This window comes from Coenobita brevimanus, chromosome 23, assembly GCF_032717465.1.
Source record: "Coenobita brevimanus isolate Jiangsu-jjx chromosome 23, ASM3271746v2, whole genome shotgun sequence".
NCBI classification, from domain to species: domain Eukaryota; kingdom Metazoa; phylum Arthropoda; class Malacostraca; order Decapoda; family Coenobitidae; genus Coenobita; species Coenobita brevimanus.
Window position 1 is genome coordinate 55450450 of NC_136976.1, and position 20122 is coordinate 55470571.

The following is a 20122-nucleotide window of genomic DNA, read 5'->3' on the forward strand; positions in this document are numbered from 1 at the left end:
AGGACAGATTATACTATGCAGGGGTCCGGTGTCCCTTTGAGGTAGACAGCACCTCATCAGGATCAGACCAGGACCCTTCTCACGGGGAGGTGTAAAGAAATATAATGAAGTTTGGCTCCTGGATGGACGCTGTAGCTGCACCACCCAGGGTCCACAGCGCCACCATGTGAAGGCTCCTCTTCATCGCCTGTGGGTGAAGTAGGCAGGATGAGTGAGGTGGGTGGATATAGATGATTTGGCAAGATGGGTAGGTTGGTGGGTGGATGGGTGGGATGGGCGAGAAGGTGAATGAGGATACGATGGTTGGGTGGGCAGGGTAGTGTGTGCAATGTGGGGTGGGTGGGTAGGGTGGATGGGCGGGGTGAGTGGACATGTTTGGTTTGGAGGGTGGGAGGAATGAGCACGGTTAGTTGGACAGGTGGTTGGGGTGGGGTGGGTGTACAGGTTGGGATGCGGTAGGTGGATGGTCTGGAAGGGTGGGGTGGGTGGATGGGCTGGAAGGGTGGGTGGGTGGATGGGCTGGAAGGGTAGGGTGGGTTAGTGGATGGTAAGTAGGCAGGGTAGAAAGGTGGGTAGGTAGTAGGAAAGTAAGTCCATGGGGTGAATATCCCAATGGTAAGAATAGTTCCGTGTGGGGGAAGAGGTTCACGAGGAATATGTCATTGTGGAAATGGGTTCAAGCAGGAATATTGGTGTAATGGGTAAAAATAGGTCCATGAAATGCGTCCATGGGTAGAAGATAGGTCCATGTGTGGAGTCAGTGTTTCCCCAGGGAGAGAACATAGGTACATGAGGGAAAATAGGTCCAATGGGTAAAACTAGGTCCAGGGGGAAATAGGCCCACGGGAGAAAATAGGACCATGTAAGAAACTGGGGTTTTCCCCATGGGGAGAACTTAAGTCCATAAGGGGAAAATAGCTTCATGGGGAAATAGATGCAAAGACGAAAATAACTTCTTTGAAAGAAATCGGGTCAGTAAAGGAAAAATGCATCCCTGAGAGAAATAGGCACATCCATGGTGGAAAAATAGGTCCATGGTGAAGTAGGTCCATGGGCGAATGTATGTATATCAAGAAAATGGGTTATTGGGGGAAATAGGTCCGTGAGAAAAAGACCCACTGGGAAAACTAGGTTCATGGGAAAAAACAAGTCCATGGGGGTAAGGGTCCATATGGAAAATGTACATAAGTGGAAAATAGATTCATTGTGAGGGAAAATAGGTTCATGGGGGAAATGTTGTCGACGCGGGAGTTGGTCTCGGGGGGGAAAATAGCCCGGTGGGGACTGACACTTAGGTGGTGTAGCCGGAGGTGGGTTTATGTGTCGGTTGTCATGATTATCAGTGTTCTACTAAGCACGTTACTTTTTAACTCTTTGGCTACATACCTTTTCCACTTTGGTGGCCACGCAGCACTGTCACCCATTAAATGCTAAACGTTTCATATGCAAGAGTTTACCCATATTTCATTCAGTGTACACAACAGGTCAACTTTAGAAGCATTCCGTATCCCCCTCACCTGTGGCTGTCAGCATCTTTTTTTTTTTTTTTTTTTTTTTTTTAATGCGAGTAAGAAGGAACCAAAGGCTAGGAGCCAGCAAACAATTCCTTCCAAGAAAAAAACAAAAACAATACAAACGTGAGCCAAATTCAAGATCTGTTCATTTCGAGATGCCTGGACACACTGCGTTTGAAAGACTGGAGATTATAGGAAGTAGGAAATACAGACAGAGGGAGACAGTTCCAGAGTTGACCTGTTGCATAAATTAAGGACTGGGAGTAACGGTTAACTCTTGCATTAGAGAGTTGGACAGAAAAGGGATGAGAGTTTGCGACTTGAAATGAACGGACCCTAATTTTGCCCTTCTTCAGTTTAACTTTATTTTTACGGACAACTTTTTACAGGCACCGAACTTTTTGCTCCATTTCGTTTAAAAGAAAAAAAAAAGAACTCAGTATCACTAAAACAACCTTGATTCACCACGCAGATTAAATAATGCATTACTAATTTGTCTCACATTTAGTACCACTTCATTTCTACAAAATAACCTTGCATTATGTAAGTTTGTATGTATATCTGTGTGTGTGTGTGTGTGTGTGTGTGTGTGTGTGTGTGTGTGTGTGTGTGTGAGCTCATCCTACCACTCCCATGTCTCACCAACCACACCACCAACAAACACGCTATTTAAAATCATACACCTAATGAATCACCGACAGAAGGAGGACATCTAGTAATCATTCAGTATACAAGGATCCTACTGTACTGGTGTAATCTCCTTACTAATTAACCCTCTCACTATGAAGTTTCCCCTAAAGTGGAAAAATCGTCTGGTGGTGGCAAGTATGGAATAAAAAAAAAGCGTCATTGTACTGAAGGGATTAATAAAAACGTTTAATTTCCTATGACGCTCAGTAAGGATGATTCAGAAGCAAAAGATAGTGGAATATAATTGTCATTCGAGTGTTCTGCGTAATGTGCCACACCATGGGCGGATCCAAAGGTTCTGTCCTACTTGCCCGACCAACACCCCCGTCGCTGAAAAAGAAAAAAAATGTAGGGTTAGGAATGGGTTTTGAGAGAGAGAGAGAGAGAGAGAGAGAGAGAGAGAGAGAGAGAGAGATTTATACAATTAAACCAAATACAGTTAAATCGGAATCGAAATCGATTCCACACATTCAAGATTATTTGAACCACAGCACGATAAGTATATAAAAGCATCCTAAATTTATTTCCAAATAACCACTGAGCTCTATAAAATGGAGAGGCTATCTCCCCATCGAGCGTGTAGCTTTGGCCGCCACAATGATACACCACCACTCGTCTCCACTATGGAAATGCAGTTGGATCACTGTTCTTAGTTTGCTGTTTCTTTTTTCGCTGTTGCTTACATAAGCTAAGCAGTGGGACATGGCACTATATTTTCCGAATTCATCGACTGATTTCAAAAGACATGGGAGTCGGTGGTGTAGATAAACAACATCAGCGCCGCCCTGGGCCCCTGGCGGCTGTTACAGAAACTACATGGTGTTACCCATTAAAAAGCCTCTTCATATTATAGAGTTCTGTGCAAATAACTCAACTGGCTAGTCTCTTAAATTGAATCTGGTCGTCGAGAAGTGTATTTTTAATACATCTTATTTTATTGAAATAAAATGTATTAATAATGCACTATTTGAATTCTACTAATATGTTTGTATTAACTTTTACGTACACTGCATATTGTGATTTTATTTGCCCAATTGTACAGTCGATCAAAAAAGTATCGCGCAGGAGAGGTACGATGCTATCCAAAATAACAAATATAGCTAGTGACGTCCCACTAAAAGTAATCTAGTATTAAAATAATGTACACAATAACGACACCGGCTAGAAAGTGCCACAAGCAAGCAATAAATGGCATTCTTTTGTAAGCAAATTTACCACTGTGGGAGAAGGAATAATCGAACCATTTCCACTAGCCATCGTCATTGCTGTCAAATTGTTTCACTCAAAATGTGCACTGGGCAACCCCCTTAAAGTATTCCTGGATCACCCTCTGCACACGTAGCCACTTATGATTCAAGGCGTCAAAGTCCGTAAAGTTCACTTTCTAATGAGCCTGGGTCCACAGCAGCAACAGCAATAATGTTCTCGACTCCATCCCACAGACCTTACTCTTCAGAGTCTATTTATAAATACTTCAGAGGTAAGGCAGTTCCACCGATCGTTAACGCCATCGGGATGGCGACACATATACGGTATCTTACTCTCAGGTACAGATTCATACAGTTTTCATCACCGTACATATATCCTTCAAAATGCATGTGACCATATCCTCCAGGCAGTCTTTGTACTATCCTCCTAATATCATACATACCCCTTATATTGATATTGATGATAATGTCTACGGATAAATGTATGTACCGTAGCTAAAATCCAGAGAACCCAAATGCAATACTTAGTTGTAAGCCAAAGATGTGCTGGTATGATTACCAAGGTATTACAGGCGTACGAAAACTCCCTATGCTGTTCTGATGATCTCATAGCATGACACTACCCTTGTGATCCTTTAGCACTTCCCGGTCTGGTGACCGTTTACTATCACCGCCCCTCCCTCCACGCCCCTCTCCCCTGGTAACCTGCTGGCGTGAGAATAACCCTGCATTCCATGGTCTTAGCGACCTGTGAGATTATTTTTATCTCCAGAGTTCGTGTACTCTTCTGGTGACCTGTTTGCGTGAGAATAACCCTGGATCCCCCTTTCTTGTTAACCTGTGAGAGTAACCTTGGAACCCTCCATATCGCACGTCCAAATGACAACTCCTAGTTTGATTCTCGGACCGATTAGACTTGTGGAATCAGCTCTGTTTGTCCCATTTCATCCAAAAGTAAAATTAGGGACATAGACGTATAACGACTACTGCAGGTCGTATCCAGGGCAAAAACTGGGACTTGCCAAAAACTGCTTGTCTGTTTCAGTGACTCATGCAGTCGTCGTGTTCAAGGGGAAGACTGGAACTCAGCAAAACATTATTGTAAACTTCATTTAACGTTGTGCAGTCCATAGACAGAAGTCTAAACCCTCATCGTCTAGGGTTTTGATATCATAATGCCATGAACTGTTCAAATAGGAGAAACTGGAGATAATGTAAGTTTGTACCCGACATGGGCCCTCTTCAGATAACTCAAGTTTAGTATGCAGGTATAACTTCTTCCTCCCTCTTCTTCTTCTCCCAGGTGCAGGAGGTGGTGGATGGTGAGGGTGGCGAGGCAGCATGGCGCCCTCCTGTCCCCTCCTGCCGCTGCCGCTGTCCCCATTCTTGTTGTTGTTGCTGCTGCTCTGTCCCCCTCCACCCACAGCCGCTAAGTTCTATATCGGCCGCTTCAAGACCGTGGCCGACCCTTCCCCAACAACAGAACAGGCCAGGAATATGCCGTAAGTACTGTACGGTGTGTGTTTACTGTTGAGGACAAAATTTTCCCCTGCTGTTTCAGCTCTTTTAGCCTACATCTAATTGTCCTTTGCTATATACGCTGAGAGAGGCTTGATGTGTTTCTCTGCCCATAAATGAGCGATTTGGTATGATGCATCAGGGAGGAAAGTGACGGACATGTCCTAAGTGTCATGTGGACCCAGAAAAGAAATTGTACTTTATTGTACATGTGACACCATGTATAAACCTAATGAGATATTGTTAAATTAGCAGGTTGAAAGCGTCGGAATATTTCTGGATTAATTCTAGCTCCAGACATGTAAAAGTATTATTGACCGTGGCGTTATGTTTATATGTACAGTATGTATGTTTATGTGTGCATATTTGTATGTATGCATGTATGTAAGTACGTATATATGTAAGTATGTATGTACTGCAGTGGTCAGCTTCCTAACGCAGCGCGTTAAACTTCCCGTAGGGCAATTGATCCTAAGGCTGGGATCATCATTTTTAGTCACTGAAGAAATCTGGCCTCATCCAGTGTCTCACGCATGGGTATATAGTAGATGTGGAAGACTTTGGGAGTGTGGGGTGAGAAATACATCTGAATATTTGTGTTGCAGTGGCTGCGTGTGTTTGGATATATCATAGACAATCTTTGTGGTCACTGGTCAGTATTCCTTTTACATGTATGACGCTCTGAACTGAGTCGCAGCATAATTTGCCATCGTTTTCCTCTCGTATCTAATATAATTTTGTAGGAAATGCAATAGTCATGGGCACTTCTTTCCTTTGGCTTTGCTGTGAAAATCAGTCTTGGCTACGAAAGGGAATTGATCGTTTGTTTGTATATGACTCAACGTCCTGAACTAATGAACATATTCTTGAACCACACATTTTATTTTCATAACTAAGTTTTAAGTGCCTTGGTGATATGGTGATGGAAGGCTCTAGTTGGAAATGGCCGTGCATTAACGCGCTGCGCTTTGAATCCAGTGGGTGGCCGGAGGTTTTCTGAAACACAAATGCTGCCATTGACGTAGGGTGATGTACAACGTCAATGGTTTGGGCACCAGTAGCCTAGTCTAGGGCACCGCTATTCCCAAGGCTTCCTGGGTCCGAAAACAGACACATGGGATTGGCTTTTGATCCGTTTTACCACTTTGTTTACCAAGATTTCTTTTGCTTTCTCTAGTAAGGTCTCTCTAGGTTTGACAGCATTTATAATTATGCAGGGGGCTTCGAATTAAACTGAGGCAAGATCCAGACCTGCCTGTTTATTATTATTATTATTATTATTATTATCATCATCATCATCATCATAATCATTAATGTTAATGTTATTATTATTATTATTATTATTATTATTATTATTATTGTGTCATCATTTATTCATTTATTCATTCATTGGTTTAGCAAGAGCTCATATCTTTAACTTGTTAGTTAGGCAAAATCTCTGAAGGTTGTGGCGCAGTTTCGAGTGTAAATGAATTATTGATGCCGTAAGTACCACCTTCCCACGTGCGCCACCACACCACCGCCACACCAGTCAACGCCCATCCGTGCTAGAGTCAGGTTCCGGAAGAGTTCAGTAACCGCGGCTACACTGTATGGACACATGATGCCTGTTTGCTCTAAATATCCTTGTGCTGTGTCTTGATCAGTACCATGACGTCGGGGCCATGAATGATTTCTAGGCATTGAACTGCACCTACTTGTGTGTGTGTGTGTGTGTGTGTGTAATTAATTCACCGGGTCGGTCAGGATCACTTGATGGTCGTGATCGTCAGCTTTTTACCCTCCCGGAAGGGAGCTGAGAGCTCATATAGTCCGATCTAAGGGCAAGGCTGTGACCTTCACACACGCACACACCCGTCCCCTTGCTCAAGGGGGACAGTAACCACCCACTTCGTCAGTGAAACTTTTCGCAACCTGAGCGAGGCGCGAACTCCCGTCCACCAGTTGGCAAGCGAGAGCGTTACCATTGCACCAGCGAGCTATGTACGTGTGTGTGTGTGTGTGTGTGTGTGTGTGTGGATCATAAATTTTGGCCACGTTAGAACAAACGTGTTATCACCAGCCAGCAAGCAGTGTAATGTACGATTCTTCTATATTATCTCATCACAGGCAGCTGCGGTAAGTGATATACTGCTAGAAGGAATATTACGGCATGCTGTAACAGTCAAGAAATATGGCCTTTTGTTAAGATCATAGTGTATGTTATGTTTTACGTCAGACCTAACTGACATAAAGAACCATTTCAGCATTTCTGTATATGCTATGAATTCTGCTCTTACCACTGCAGCGGAGGAAAATGAAAGTTTTGAGACAAGTATACGTGTTCTTGTGGCAGTCGAGAAACAGAATTTACTATAGTCGCGGCGCTCGACTCTGAGGTTATTATCGTACCCTGGCAACCTACCATTCAAAAGTGCGTCCGATTTCGTATCATATTATACACGAATCATATTATTATGCACGAATATATTATACACGAATATTTTTATACACGAACATATTATACACGAATCACTTGCGTATCATATAATACACGAAATTGGACGTACTGTTGAGGGGTAGCTGTTGAGGGGTAGATTGCCAGGGCACGATAATGACAACCTCAGAGTCGCGTGCCGCGACTATAGCAGAGATCTTATTATAGCCTGTCTTTCATCATCTGTGAGACTGATTACGAACCAGCCAAAAATGTAACATTCTGTGTTAAGATTCACAAATAACTTCTTGAAATTTCCTCTCCTGTGATCTGGTTTTTCAGAAAGAATGTGAGACACTGAAAGATATTTCATCCTCGTCTCCAGTACAGTTTCTGCATTCTCCTTTCCTTACTCTTTGTTCAGTAGCAAATTATTGTTATGACAGATTGGATTGTAAGTTTATGTATCAACGTCCTACAGTATTATCTCGAACTGGGGAAGAAATGAAGTTCTGGGAGATGGAATATTACGGTATACTGCACTTACAGACGCCAAGAACTAGAACCTTTTATTAGGGCATGCATTTCAACTAATACCTAATGAAACTGCCGTGTGGTGAACTTCGACCCTGTTCTTATCTTATCCCCGGCATCGAAAGAAAGTAAAATTGTCAGAGACAGAATATTATGGTATACTTGTAACAAACAAATTCTGTTATAAGTACGCGGAGAGAAAGTGGGAGAGAGTTCAGTAGTGGGAACAATGGCGCCGCTTCCTGGATGAGTCTTTCGTTTGATGGTATCTCGGCCACCAACACATCAGCGGAGAAAGCTTTTTTTTTTTCTTGTTTTTATTTTTTTCTACTACCAGCTTCCATAATAATACTAATATCATACTAAAATATTCAAATAAAATGATGTGTTGGAAAATGGAGACTCTTTAAGAAAAGATTGTTGAAAAGTGAAAGCTGATTATTTGGATATACACACTCGCAGCGAAAGTGTTTTTATTTGCATAGTACCAGTTTCTACAGCAACAAAGTCCTACGAAAGCGTGCTAGAAAGTCCTGTGTTGTTAAACTGAAATACTTAAAGAGCACAATGTTAAACAACGGGATCTCTTAGGTCGGATACTTGTGAAGCTACCAGAGTTCCGTTTAGCCTACTTAACCATTTGACTATGTAAGTGTGAATTACAGCGGCAAGCTTGCACACTCCCGGGATGGGTGGGTAACTCCTGAGTACACGTCTATGTCGTTTTATTACGAACTAATCTGTTGGACCGAGGAACATAATTTCTTTGTCCTCGGAGAAGTAACCCGCCACATCCACCGTTTCACGCATGAGTATACGAGTAGATATGGAAGGTTTTTGCAGTGTAAGATGAGAAATGCATGTGAAATTTGTTTCGATGGATTGGTTGTTTGTGAATGAAAGCCTGTCATAGAAGGAATCTGGAAAGAGTGCGAACAAGTCAGAACGCACGAAAGCATTCTGTCAAAATGTCTGTCCCCCACATGACATCGAACACAGGTCGGGACTGACAGACACTTGCACCACACACACACTACATAACCATTTGACTTATGAACACACTTAGATTAATTACTCAGGGTAACACAGGACAGTTTTGTGAAGGTAAGAAATATCCTGGTGGTAGGTGGGGACGCACACCATCCACTCACTCAGTGTAGTGCTGCTCTCAGGCGCTTACCCTTTCCTTCCTTCCTTCCTTCCTTCTATCCTTCCTTCCTCTTCTTTCATTCCTTCATTCTCCCCTCTTCCTTCTGTCTACGGGTGACACTACACTGAGTGACAAGCCAAATGGTTTCCAGTACACCAAGAAACCATTTACTACGCTGGGTTGTAACCATATAACCAAATAAAGGCGCCTGGTGGTTCAGTGGGTAATTAAGACGCTCCAATCGGGTTGCGCCGGTGCAGGTTTATATCCAAGGGATGGTTGGGGTTTATTGCTTACATAATGCCACTCAGGGATGAGTGAGGCTGGTCACTCTCATCTTAAATGTCAGAACCAACTTGCCTAGCCCCGGGCTCCTACGCTTCTCATGGGGAAGCACTGGGTTAGGTGATGATGACGATGATGATGATGATGATGAAATATCCTTACAGTCAGTGGGTCATAAACTACCGTATTGATAAAACTGAGTGGGTGAAGGTGTAACCAAGGCCTTAATTGTTGAGTTATTTAATGGAGCACCTGTGATTATACGTGATCACCCTGCATTCCATATTACAGAGTGTATCAGAAACGATGCAGAATGCTCAGACATGTTTCATCATCACATACTTCAGAATTGTCATAGTTTCGGGGCTTTTCCACACATTGGTCTTTATTGTACCATGATCTTCACCTTCCTGCTATCATTTTTCATCCCGCGGCCATTAATCCTTGTAGTGCAATGGATGCATTTTGGTAATTTGTTCAGGCGAACACCACACAGTCTTTGTTTAGCTTTTCAATACATCCTTGTGCATGGACAGTTCTGACATCACCATCCTGAAGACATTTGCATCATTTTATAAATCCTTCACTACAAAACCCTTCCTTGCCTAATCAAATCTTTTAAGAGTACAGTTACACAAAGTGGTCAGCGTACAACTGGTTAATGGATATTGTCTCTGGCCTTTTCCGTCTGAGAGGTCCTTCCTAAGCTGAATAAATTACCAGATAGCGAGAGGAATTTATATATATATATATATATATATATATATATATATATATATGTGTGTGTGTGTGTGTGTGTGTGTGTGTGTGCAAATAAATCACTTAATAACGCATGATTCATAGATATTGCTGGTATCTACAAGGAAACATGAAATACCCCGAGCGCTTTCATGTATTTCTCATGGTTAGAAGTACAGTAGGTGTTAATCTGCTATAATTTACACCTCTTCAGTAGGATGCCGTTATTCTCTTTTTACTTTAACTTGGACAAAACTGCAATTTTCCATCTTGAATACCTAGTTGAAGCAATAGATTAGTCCTAGAGTATGGTGCTAGTCACGAAGATGTGCTATGGAAAGGATACAGAGCCGTGGTAAAAATCTCCATCGTTGCTGGGAATCAGGAACGTTAAATAACGTTGTTGTAACATATGAGGAGGGAGTTAAGCTGGTACCTCACAGGGCTGGCTAAGTCATTTACTGGGAGTGAAACACTTAGTCTGATGCCAAACAGTGGCCCTGCATGGTATGGTTGCACTTGACTAGTATAGTTCCACTGATCACTGGCATACACAAGCTTCTTCACCACAGCAAGGTAGTGTTCCTCGGAAGAAAGAGTAATCCTCCTGGACTGGAGAAGACTAAGCAGATGCACAGAAGGATCCTTTTGCCAAAAGGTACATTTTCACCAGGAGGAATCTTTGGGGAGGAGTACGGGGTGTTGGTGGACATGGAACAGAACTCACACGTTGGACGTAAGTTTTATCGACACACGAATGTCCCGCTTAATACGGGCACACATGGGACATCCATCTCCATTACCGATGGTAATTTTAGGCGGCGCAGATGTCAGGAGAGACCCGCCCTCCAAGGGGAGGGGATCAAGGGGCCGGTGGGGTCGAGGATGTCAGCAGAGAAGAGGGTGACAATCTCCAAGGGCGTGGTGACAGCCATAGGGTCCCTGGGGTCGACTGGGGTGGGGGCGTTGACCACAAAAAAAACTGATATTGACACAGACAGGGGCGCCTTCCACCCGAGTCGCCACTGGATCGAGTACCACCCTGTGAGGTTCCAAGATGTCCGCCAGGGTCATCGTCGCCTCTGTAAAGACCTAATCATCCTCCACTGACCCCACGGCATCGTCGCCAGTTACGGCGACAACGTTGCCAGACACAGTGACATCCTTGCCATTCACAGCGACCTTCCTCTTCTTCACTACCTGCTCCACCTCCTCCCCCAGCTTCTTCTCCCAGACCGCCACCAGTCTCTTGAAACAGTTCCTATCATCACAGGTCTCATCATGCTGCCCCGAGCTGTCAGAACCTACTTCAGTGGACTTTTCCAAAGTTTTTTTTTTTTTCATTGTTTTTGTGTTTTTCGCTTATTTTAGGAATGTAACTATAACATTCTCTTATTACTTCAGGAAATAGGCATCTTCAGAGCTTAACCTGAATGTAGTGTAGTAAATCACCATTATAGATTAAAACAATTGGTAGACTGAAGTGGAGCATTATCATCAGCAGCAGCATTCGTTAATGAATAGGGACAGAATCACACGGGGATTAAGCACTCCAATCTCTCTCTCTCTCTCTCTCTCTCTCTCTCTCTCTCTCTCTCTCTCTCTCTCTCTCTCTCAGTTCACGTAATCGAACTGTTACCTGCCCGAGGCTGGGACTGAACTCTGATCCTTTCAGACATCAGACCACTCCCCTACCCACCTGACCACCACCCCACACGAAACTGTCAGCTGCGGGAAATGAAGAAAAGTTAACAGGCAGGAGGGATATTTTTTTATTATTAAAGTAAAACAGAAACAAGAAAGTATAAAATGCTATAAAAACACAAAATCAGTATAGAGATACGGTTCCACACTTGAACCACGTTGATCAGTATTCTCGTTGGTTAAGGAACCTTGCTAACAACTCTTCCTAGGCGGTTTATTTCGCTTATATAGACAGATAGATAGATAGATAGATAGAGATGGATAGATAGATAGGTAGAGAGATATAGAAATATATAGACAGACAGTGGTGTGTGTGTGTGTGTGTGTGTGTGTGTGTGTGTGTGTGTGTGTGTGTGTGTGTGTTACAAATGTATTATACCTCTATGGTAGTTGTGGACACCCGCCATCAGCACTGTCGATGTAGTGCTGCCTCTGCGTGACTACACTGAATGGCAAGCCAAATGGTTTCCTGTCAGCCAGAAAATCATTAACTATGCTAGATGGTAATCATGTAACCAGATTACTCATGGTGGTTTAGAACTTTTGGGGGTTATGGCTCTCCAAGTGGACTGAACCTGTAAGTGTTCATATTCAAGAGTTGGTTGGAGTTTACTGCTCACAGTACATATTGCCACTCAGGGTCGAATGTGGCTGGTCACCCTAGCCTTACATGTCGGGATTCAGTAACCTAGCCTCAGGCTCCTACATTCCTGTTGAGACAATAAAAGATTGAACGTTGGATAGATAGCATTTCAGGACGTCTGATTAGCTCCACATGCCTTGGCAGTTCCATGTAGTGCAGAGCTGTCACTTTGTCAGACAGGTTCTGAGTTCATATCCCTGGTGTGAATAACTGACGCCCAAACATACTCCTTTTAATTGCAGTTTCTGTGCAGCATCACAGCTACATGTAGTGGCCCGTAGTCTAGTCTGAATCGGAAATTTCATTCCATAATGTCCTTAATGACTTACGGTATTTTGCATAGTACAATTTATTGTTGTACATTATTTACCGTATATCTTTTTAATGTCCACATACAATAGTTTGTATCAGTAATATATATCAAGATGGAAAGATATAATGTGCAAAAACAAATCGCTGAAGAAGCGATGTTAGGCTTTCTGCGAAGCCACTAAGAAAACTGTCCATTAAGTACGATGATGTGAGATCTCATGACTGAATTGCGCGACTCACTGAATTCGAAGGCAAAGGTTACGCACAATATCCTCTATCAGGCGTGGCGGGGTGTGATGTCACGATATGCTTTCCGTCTCCACACACTAGAATTAAATCATAACGTCAATCACGGCACAACTTTCGCGATCGGAGGGTGGATGGTCGCATTTTGGTTGACTTAGGAGAGTTTGTTTAAGTTTTTCCTAGCAGTGTACTTTGTTACACCTACGTATCCTCCTGCAAATAGCCAGTCAAACTATGTATTAATAAGATATAAACAGCATTAAAGAGAATGTTAAAGGTGTAAAATGCAAAATAAACCACTACGGACGAAGTCGTATGACATCACCTATGCCAAGGAAAATACAGCTCACCGATGTACGGGGACGGAACCCAAGGGAAAACCTAATTACCAGTGAATCAGAGGATGACGGGAGAGAGTTCAAGCCACTTACTTCCTTCATCTGTGGACGCTGGCAAAGAAGCACCCGAAATGTAAAAAAAAAAATACGATTATATTCTGCTCGTAACGAAGAATATATATATATATATATATATATATATATATATATATATATATATATATATATATATATATGTGTATATATATATATATATATATATATATATATATATATATATATATATATATATATATATATATATATATATATATACAGGGTAATTATATTAACAGAGGAAGAAATATGGAAAGTTTCTGCATTCATCTTCTACTTCGCTTTCGTCTTTTATTTTTCTTGCAAAATCAGAGTTTAGGTACAACAAGGATCTGATAGTAAATGCTGAATCTGTATCAGGTCTCCCTTTTGCTTCCTTTGAAATGCTGCAGACACTTAAGACGACGAGGCAGAACGGTCTGGTTTATAGATTGAGTATATCGTAACATTTAGTTGTAGCGGATTTTTTCCACATTTTGTGCCTCCAAACATAGAGAAAAAGAAATTCAAATCATAAATCACTGCAGCCTCATTATTACCGTTATCATCATCACTCAGCTTCCCGTGGCTGCTGTACTATGCCAAGAGATTTAGGGCAAGGCTTTGCTGAACTTTTGCGGGATATGAATTTGAGGAGCGAGCAGATCCCAGGTACCGACTGCACCTTCCTGTGCCGTAGGAGGTATGAGGCGGCTGATATAGCATGTGTTGGACGATGAGATCACCAAATACCCATGTGCCAGTACCAGCAGTAGATGTACCGACACGCAGGAAATACGTGAATACTTTTTTCTATGCCTTATCCTCAGGGATTCCGTAACTTACACTACTGTGAAGTGCCCTTAGTATGTGTCGTAAGTTATTCACGGGGCTGCTGCATAAAAAAGAGAGAGAGAGAGAGAGAGAGAGAGAGAGAGCGAGAGAGAAGAAGAAGAATAAAAAAGAAAGAAAAAGAAAAAAGAAGAAAAAGATGAAAGAAAGAAACAAGTATCGAACAAATGTGTAGCGGATGTCACCTGATGATTACTGAGACGGTGTGTTTCCTAGGATAATCATGTCCCTGCCCGTATATCCTGCCCTTCTCTTCCCAGACATGTCATTCCCACACCTGTCCTCTCTCTCTCTCTCTCTCTCTCTCTCTCTCTCTCTCTCTCTGGGGGAGGGGGGGGGGAGGCAGAGTGGCTCAATGATAAAATGATAAAGCGCATGACTCAAGACAGGAGGGTCGCGAGTTCGCGCCTCGTCCGGGCAGCTGCCCTGCTGGGAGCGGTAGCACTGTCCTGTCACCTAACGGGGTTATATGATCGATGAAAGTCAAGCTCGAGGAATTTATCTCTCTCTCTCTCTCTCTCTCTCTCTCTCTCTCTCTCTCTCTCTCTCTCTCCCCATCAGCAGTCACCGTAACGCCACCGACACTCCGCCACATTTTGTCGTGTTCTCCATCACCATCTTCCTCCTCGTCACCGCCATTAACCCCTCCAGTCCCATGTTCTGTTTTATATTTTGTTCTTGATGCCTCCAGACGATTTGGTTCAGCTACCCATCACAATCATTAACATGTTCATTAACAAGTCGCATTTTTTAAATTGAAAGATGAACACAGGAAGAAAAACAGATTAAACCAGAGGCCCCCCAAGGGGAGAATCACACCAGCTGCCAGCCGATACGTATCTCGCGCGGCTCGGAATATGACCTTGACCTTGACTACTTTCACCGATTTCGAACTCGTCCGAGATTTTCATCCCTACTACATACCTGTGAAATTTTGTGATGATATCTTGAGCGGTTGCGAAGTTATCGTGCTAACCGACACACACTCAGACAGACAGACAAACTGAAAACAATACCAGCATCGCTATCGCGTCTGGTAATAAAAAAATAATAATAATAATCCATATACCAAATTACAGGTGTTCTCCATTCGTTATAATAAGGGGAAATGGAAATACATGTGATACCTAATGTGCGTGTAATGTGGTGTAGACAGCTGGAAGTAGAGGTTTATGAGAGTATGCTGGCCTGCTCTGTGTTAATGAAAATAATGAAAAGGTTCAGCAAAGGGAGATGGTTAGGTAAAGGTCCTGAGGGCTGGTGAAGCGGGAACTCCAGCTGTCCCTGTCACCAGCTTGCCATCCACCTCGGGAGTACTGCTCTGTTCGACTGGTGCCACAGCCTACCCCCTTGATGCCTCTAAACAGTTTATTCATTTTAGGAGAGTTTTCGAACTTAAGCAGTTAGATATACACGTCATTAAAACCATCACTATTAGGGGCCTTTTCTAACCAGAATAAAATCGTCTGTAGGCAGCAAGAGTTTAGTCATAAAAAGTGGCATTGTAGTGACGCGGTTAACCCTTCGCTAAGATAATGGTAAAAACAGCAAAACCCAGTGCCATCGGGGTGTAGGGAGCCGAGGCTAGACTACCGTACCTTACAACATTTTGGGGGAGATGATCAACCTATTCCCCTTTTCGGCATTATTGTATATTGTCTATCTATCTATCTATCTATTGCCAGACGTCTCAATCCCGTTTGGGGTGGCCACAAACAAATCGCCTCCTGTATATTGTAAAAAAAAAAAAAAAAAAAAAAAAAAAAAAAACTCTTGGCAATATGAATGATAACATCTTCATTTCATTCTTGCTGCCGGTCGACCATTAGATTAAGCTCAAGGATGATTTCTGACTGAACTGACTATATATTTTTTACTCTTGTTAACGCCAGACGATTTTAATTCGGCTCAGTAAGAACCTCTCGTAGTAAGGAAGTTAATTCTGTGCTAATCTCAGTGGGAAAAGAAATTGAATAAGATAAATTTTACATGAAAACAATAGCAGTGGAAAATGATGCTGTACAGAAAAAAAAAAAATGGTGCTATGAAAGACAGTTGAAAAATGTGATTGGAAAATTAGTACCGGAAAAAAACACCCAGGGAAGTGTGACGTTGGAAAAATAACACTAGAAAAACGGCGCGGAAAAGAGGGACCGAAGAAATTATATTGGCAAAAAAGTGCAGGAAAAATAGTATGAAAAAAACTGGCACTGGAAAATGACACTGGAACAAATGGCACAAATATGTTCCACAAAAAAAAAGTACACATAATAAAATAGTATTGAAAAAAAGGCATAATTATCAGACAAAGAAAACAATAGTGGTGGAAAATGAGTGACAAAAATAGCACTACAAAAACTGTACCGATAAGAACAGCACCGGAACAACATTGCCATCTCTTTTAATATATATAGTAACCATAACAATCAACATCACCACCACAGCTATCACTTTCTCCACCACTACAACTTCGACTCCACCACCATCATCATCTTTAATCACAATCTCCATCATTGCCGTCGCTCACCACAAGCTTCTCCACCATCATTACTTCTTCCTCTGCCTGGTACTCCGCCGCTTCCACATCCATCTTCACCACAACTATCACCTCTGTCTCCACCACAATCACCATTTCTACCCACACCACCACTTGGCATCAATCACCACCACCACAGCCACAACTATCTCTTCTATACCCACCACAACCTTCACCTACATTATCTCTGTCTCCACCTCAGTCATGATCTCCATCTCCCTTGCCACCAACCACAGCTACCACCAGTATGCTATCTCCACCACAGTCACCACCTCCATCTCCAACTTTGCTATCTCCATTTCCACCACTTCCTCTTCTTAATACTACCACCATCACCACACCATCATCACCTCGTCCTTCCCCTGTAGCACCTCATTCCACTCGTGTGCCACCACCCATCAACATGTGTCTCATCCATCTTCATTCCTCTCATCTGCACCTACGACACCCATTCGCTCCACCTACAAATACACATAATTCATCTTCCTCCTCAAAGCAAAAGTTATCATTCGGTATTAAACCGGTTCAACTCATTTTCAAACTGGCAGTTTTATAGCAGCGCAACTGATGATTAAAAACAATATATTTGACACACCGTTTTCTCTTTGGGAATTGCATTACCTTTACGTAGAATTAGTGTATAATTGCTGTTATTGACTGTTAAATACAATAAAGAATTATCCTTAGCTGTATTTGTGTCCCTTGAATACGAGATTCATTTTATTACCTAAAAGTTTTTAAACAGTATGCATGGTGGGATATTGATATAAAACACAGCATCTTTACTAAGTATTTGTAACGGATATATTATGTCTTGACGCCTTCCCCGCCAACAAAAACCTCGAGTAACGCTACGTTTCATTTCTCTGTCGGATTATCCCGTTTATATATCTGTCAAATAATCCCATCTATCATCCATGCTGGTGACAACAAAAACACTTTATCCTGACACAGTTTTAGTTTCATGTCAGCAGTCCAAGAGCAGTGACTAAACCCCCTTCTACACTGACCTAAGTGACCGTCACCATCCCACGTACAGTTAGGCTGAGTAAAACGTTCCTTTGCACGTTTTTCCGGAACTGAATAGCCTAATTAATTGGTAAAATCAGGGTTTGTAATTTTGCTTCATTATCTCCTTTATTACAAGTGATCTGCTCAAAGCTGAATAAATCGTCTGGTGGTAGCATCAGTAGGTAAAAATGCGCCAACGTGCTGAAGAATTTAATGTAAATTGTTTGTGGGTCTCTCCCAAGCTGATCAAAATGTCTGGAAGTAGCAAGAAGACGCCATCAGGGTGAGAAGGTTAGCTGGAAACCCCAGATACCTGTAGGTATACAGCAACTGTTGGCCGTAACTGTACCTTGGTTTAGCTTCCCTTCGAACCCTCTCTCCACTTTCCACCTCCAGCCCCCACTGTCCAACCCATGACCAATCTTTAACGCTCTTTTTTTTTTTTTTTTTTTTTTTTTTTTAAGCTTCGTGTGTGACAGTGAACTGGCATGGCAGCAAAGGAGGGAAGTATTTAAGAAATCATTTATGCAGAAACTCGAAGTCATTAGGTGGGTTACTCTCATAATCAGACAGCTTTGTATTTACTCTCTCGATCAGACACCTTTGCATTTACTCTCTTAATCAGACACCTTTGCATTTACTCTCTTGATCAGACACCTTTGCATTTACTCTCTTAATCAGACACCTTTGCATTTACTCTCTTAATCAGACACCTCTGCAGTTACTCTCTTGATCAGACACCTTTGCATTTACTCTCTTAATCAGACACCTTTGCATTTACTCTCTTGATCAGACACCTTTGCATTTACTCTTTTGATCAGACACCTTTGCAGTTACTCTCTTGATCAGACACCTTTGGAATTACTCTCTTGATCAGACACCTTTGCAGTTACTCTCTTGATCAGACACCTTTGCAGTTACCCTCTTAATCAGACACCTTTGCAGTTACTCTCTTTATCAGACACCTTTGCAGTTACTCTCTTTATCAGACACCTTTGCATTTACTCTCTTAATCAGACACCTTTGCATTTACTCTCTTAATCAGACACTTTGGCATTTACTCTCTTAATCAGACACCTTTGCATTTACTCTCTTGATCAGACACCTTTGCATTTACTCTCTTGATCAGACACCTTTGCATTTACTCTCTTGATCAGACACCTTTGCATTTACTCTCTTGATCAGACACCTTTGCATTTACTCTCTTGATCAGACACTTTGGCATTTACTCTCTTGATCAGAAACCGTTGCATTTGCACTGTTAATCAGACACCTTTTTAATTACTCTCCACCAGACATTTTTGCATTTACTCTCTTAATCAGACACCGTTGCATTTACTCTCTTAATAAGACACCGTTGCATTTCTGGCGATCGAGACTAAGGAAGCGAGATTCCAACCTGTCTTTTCGTTTAGCGCAGCAAGATCTCGGTAAGTTTCGGCACTGCTGAAATGAACAATCGATTGCAGCTGTACGGTCAAAACGCTCTATTTTCTGGGGTTCAGAACAGATGAAGAGAAATTCCATCCCGTGTGATTATTATTATTATTAATTATTATTATTATTATTATTATTATTATTATTGGTCAAATCTCATCATGTTTCGACACGAATTCGTTTTGTTTCACTTCCCTTCGAACTCTCTTTCCACTCTCCACAGCGAGTCCTCACTCTCAGACCTACAGCTAACTTTGCACACTCTTGGTTTTCGTGTGGAACTTCATGTTTAATGGTTGCAGAAACGTGACATGGAAGCCGAGGAAGGAGGGATCATAAAGAATAGATAGTGTATTCCGTCTTTTATGTTATTCTTGCAATTGCCAGACAAGGATCTCATCTTAGGAGAAAGTCTACTATGGTGGTGAAGGAGTTACAACAATCCCAATTAGAGGCAGTCCCTATTAAGCCCTTCCGATACAGTACACACTGGTCTTTTTTATATTTTTGCTAATGACATGTTTAAATTCACTTAAGGAGAAACCTCTGAGAGTGAATGAGATATATAACAGTCACCTGTGAAAGTCGCACCCACCCTCGCAGTGTTCCAAGGGAAAAAAAATAATTAATCACCGGTGCAGCACTCCAGTGTCACCCTACCGGGTTACAAGCTCTCCAAGTACAGCTAGTTATTTAGCTCTCTGCCCTCCCCTCCTCCTATTGTCAAATATACTGTTATTCTGGCACGACGCAGGTGCGCGGTTGAATAATACTTTTCCAATTTGTATTTTTGTGTATATGTATGTAAGTATATAACCCCCCCCCCAAAAAAAAAAAGATCCCCCACTAGGCGTCGACCCTATCTTTCCAGCAGTATAGGGACTCAGTCAGGAAGTGAGTAAGTCAGCGAAAAAA

General features: G+C 42.2%; 1 protein-coding gene across 1 annotated transcript in view; it reads left to right on the forward strand.

Annotated features, from left to right (window-relative positions):
- Positions 1-4753: 4753 nt before the first annotated feature.
- Positions 4754-20122, forward strand: part of LOC145392714 (uncharacterized) — a 69231-nt gene continuing 53862 nt past the window's right edge. Inside the window, exon 1 of the mRNA XM_080267015.1 lies at positions 4754-4914. Coding sequence (XP_080123141.1) covers positions 4754-4914 — 161 coding nt within the window. The remainder of the gene's footprint in view (positions 4915-20122) is intronic.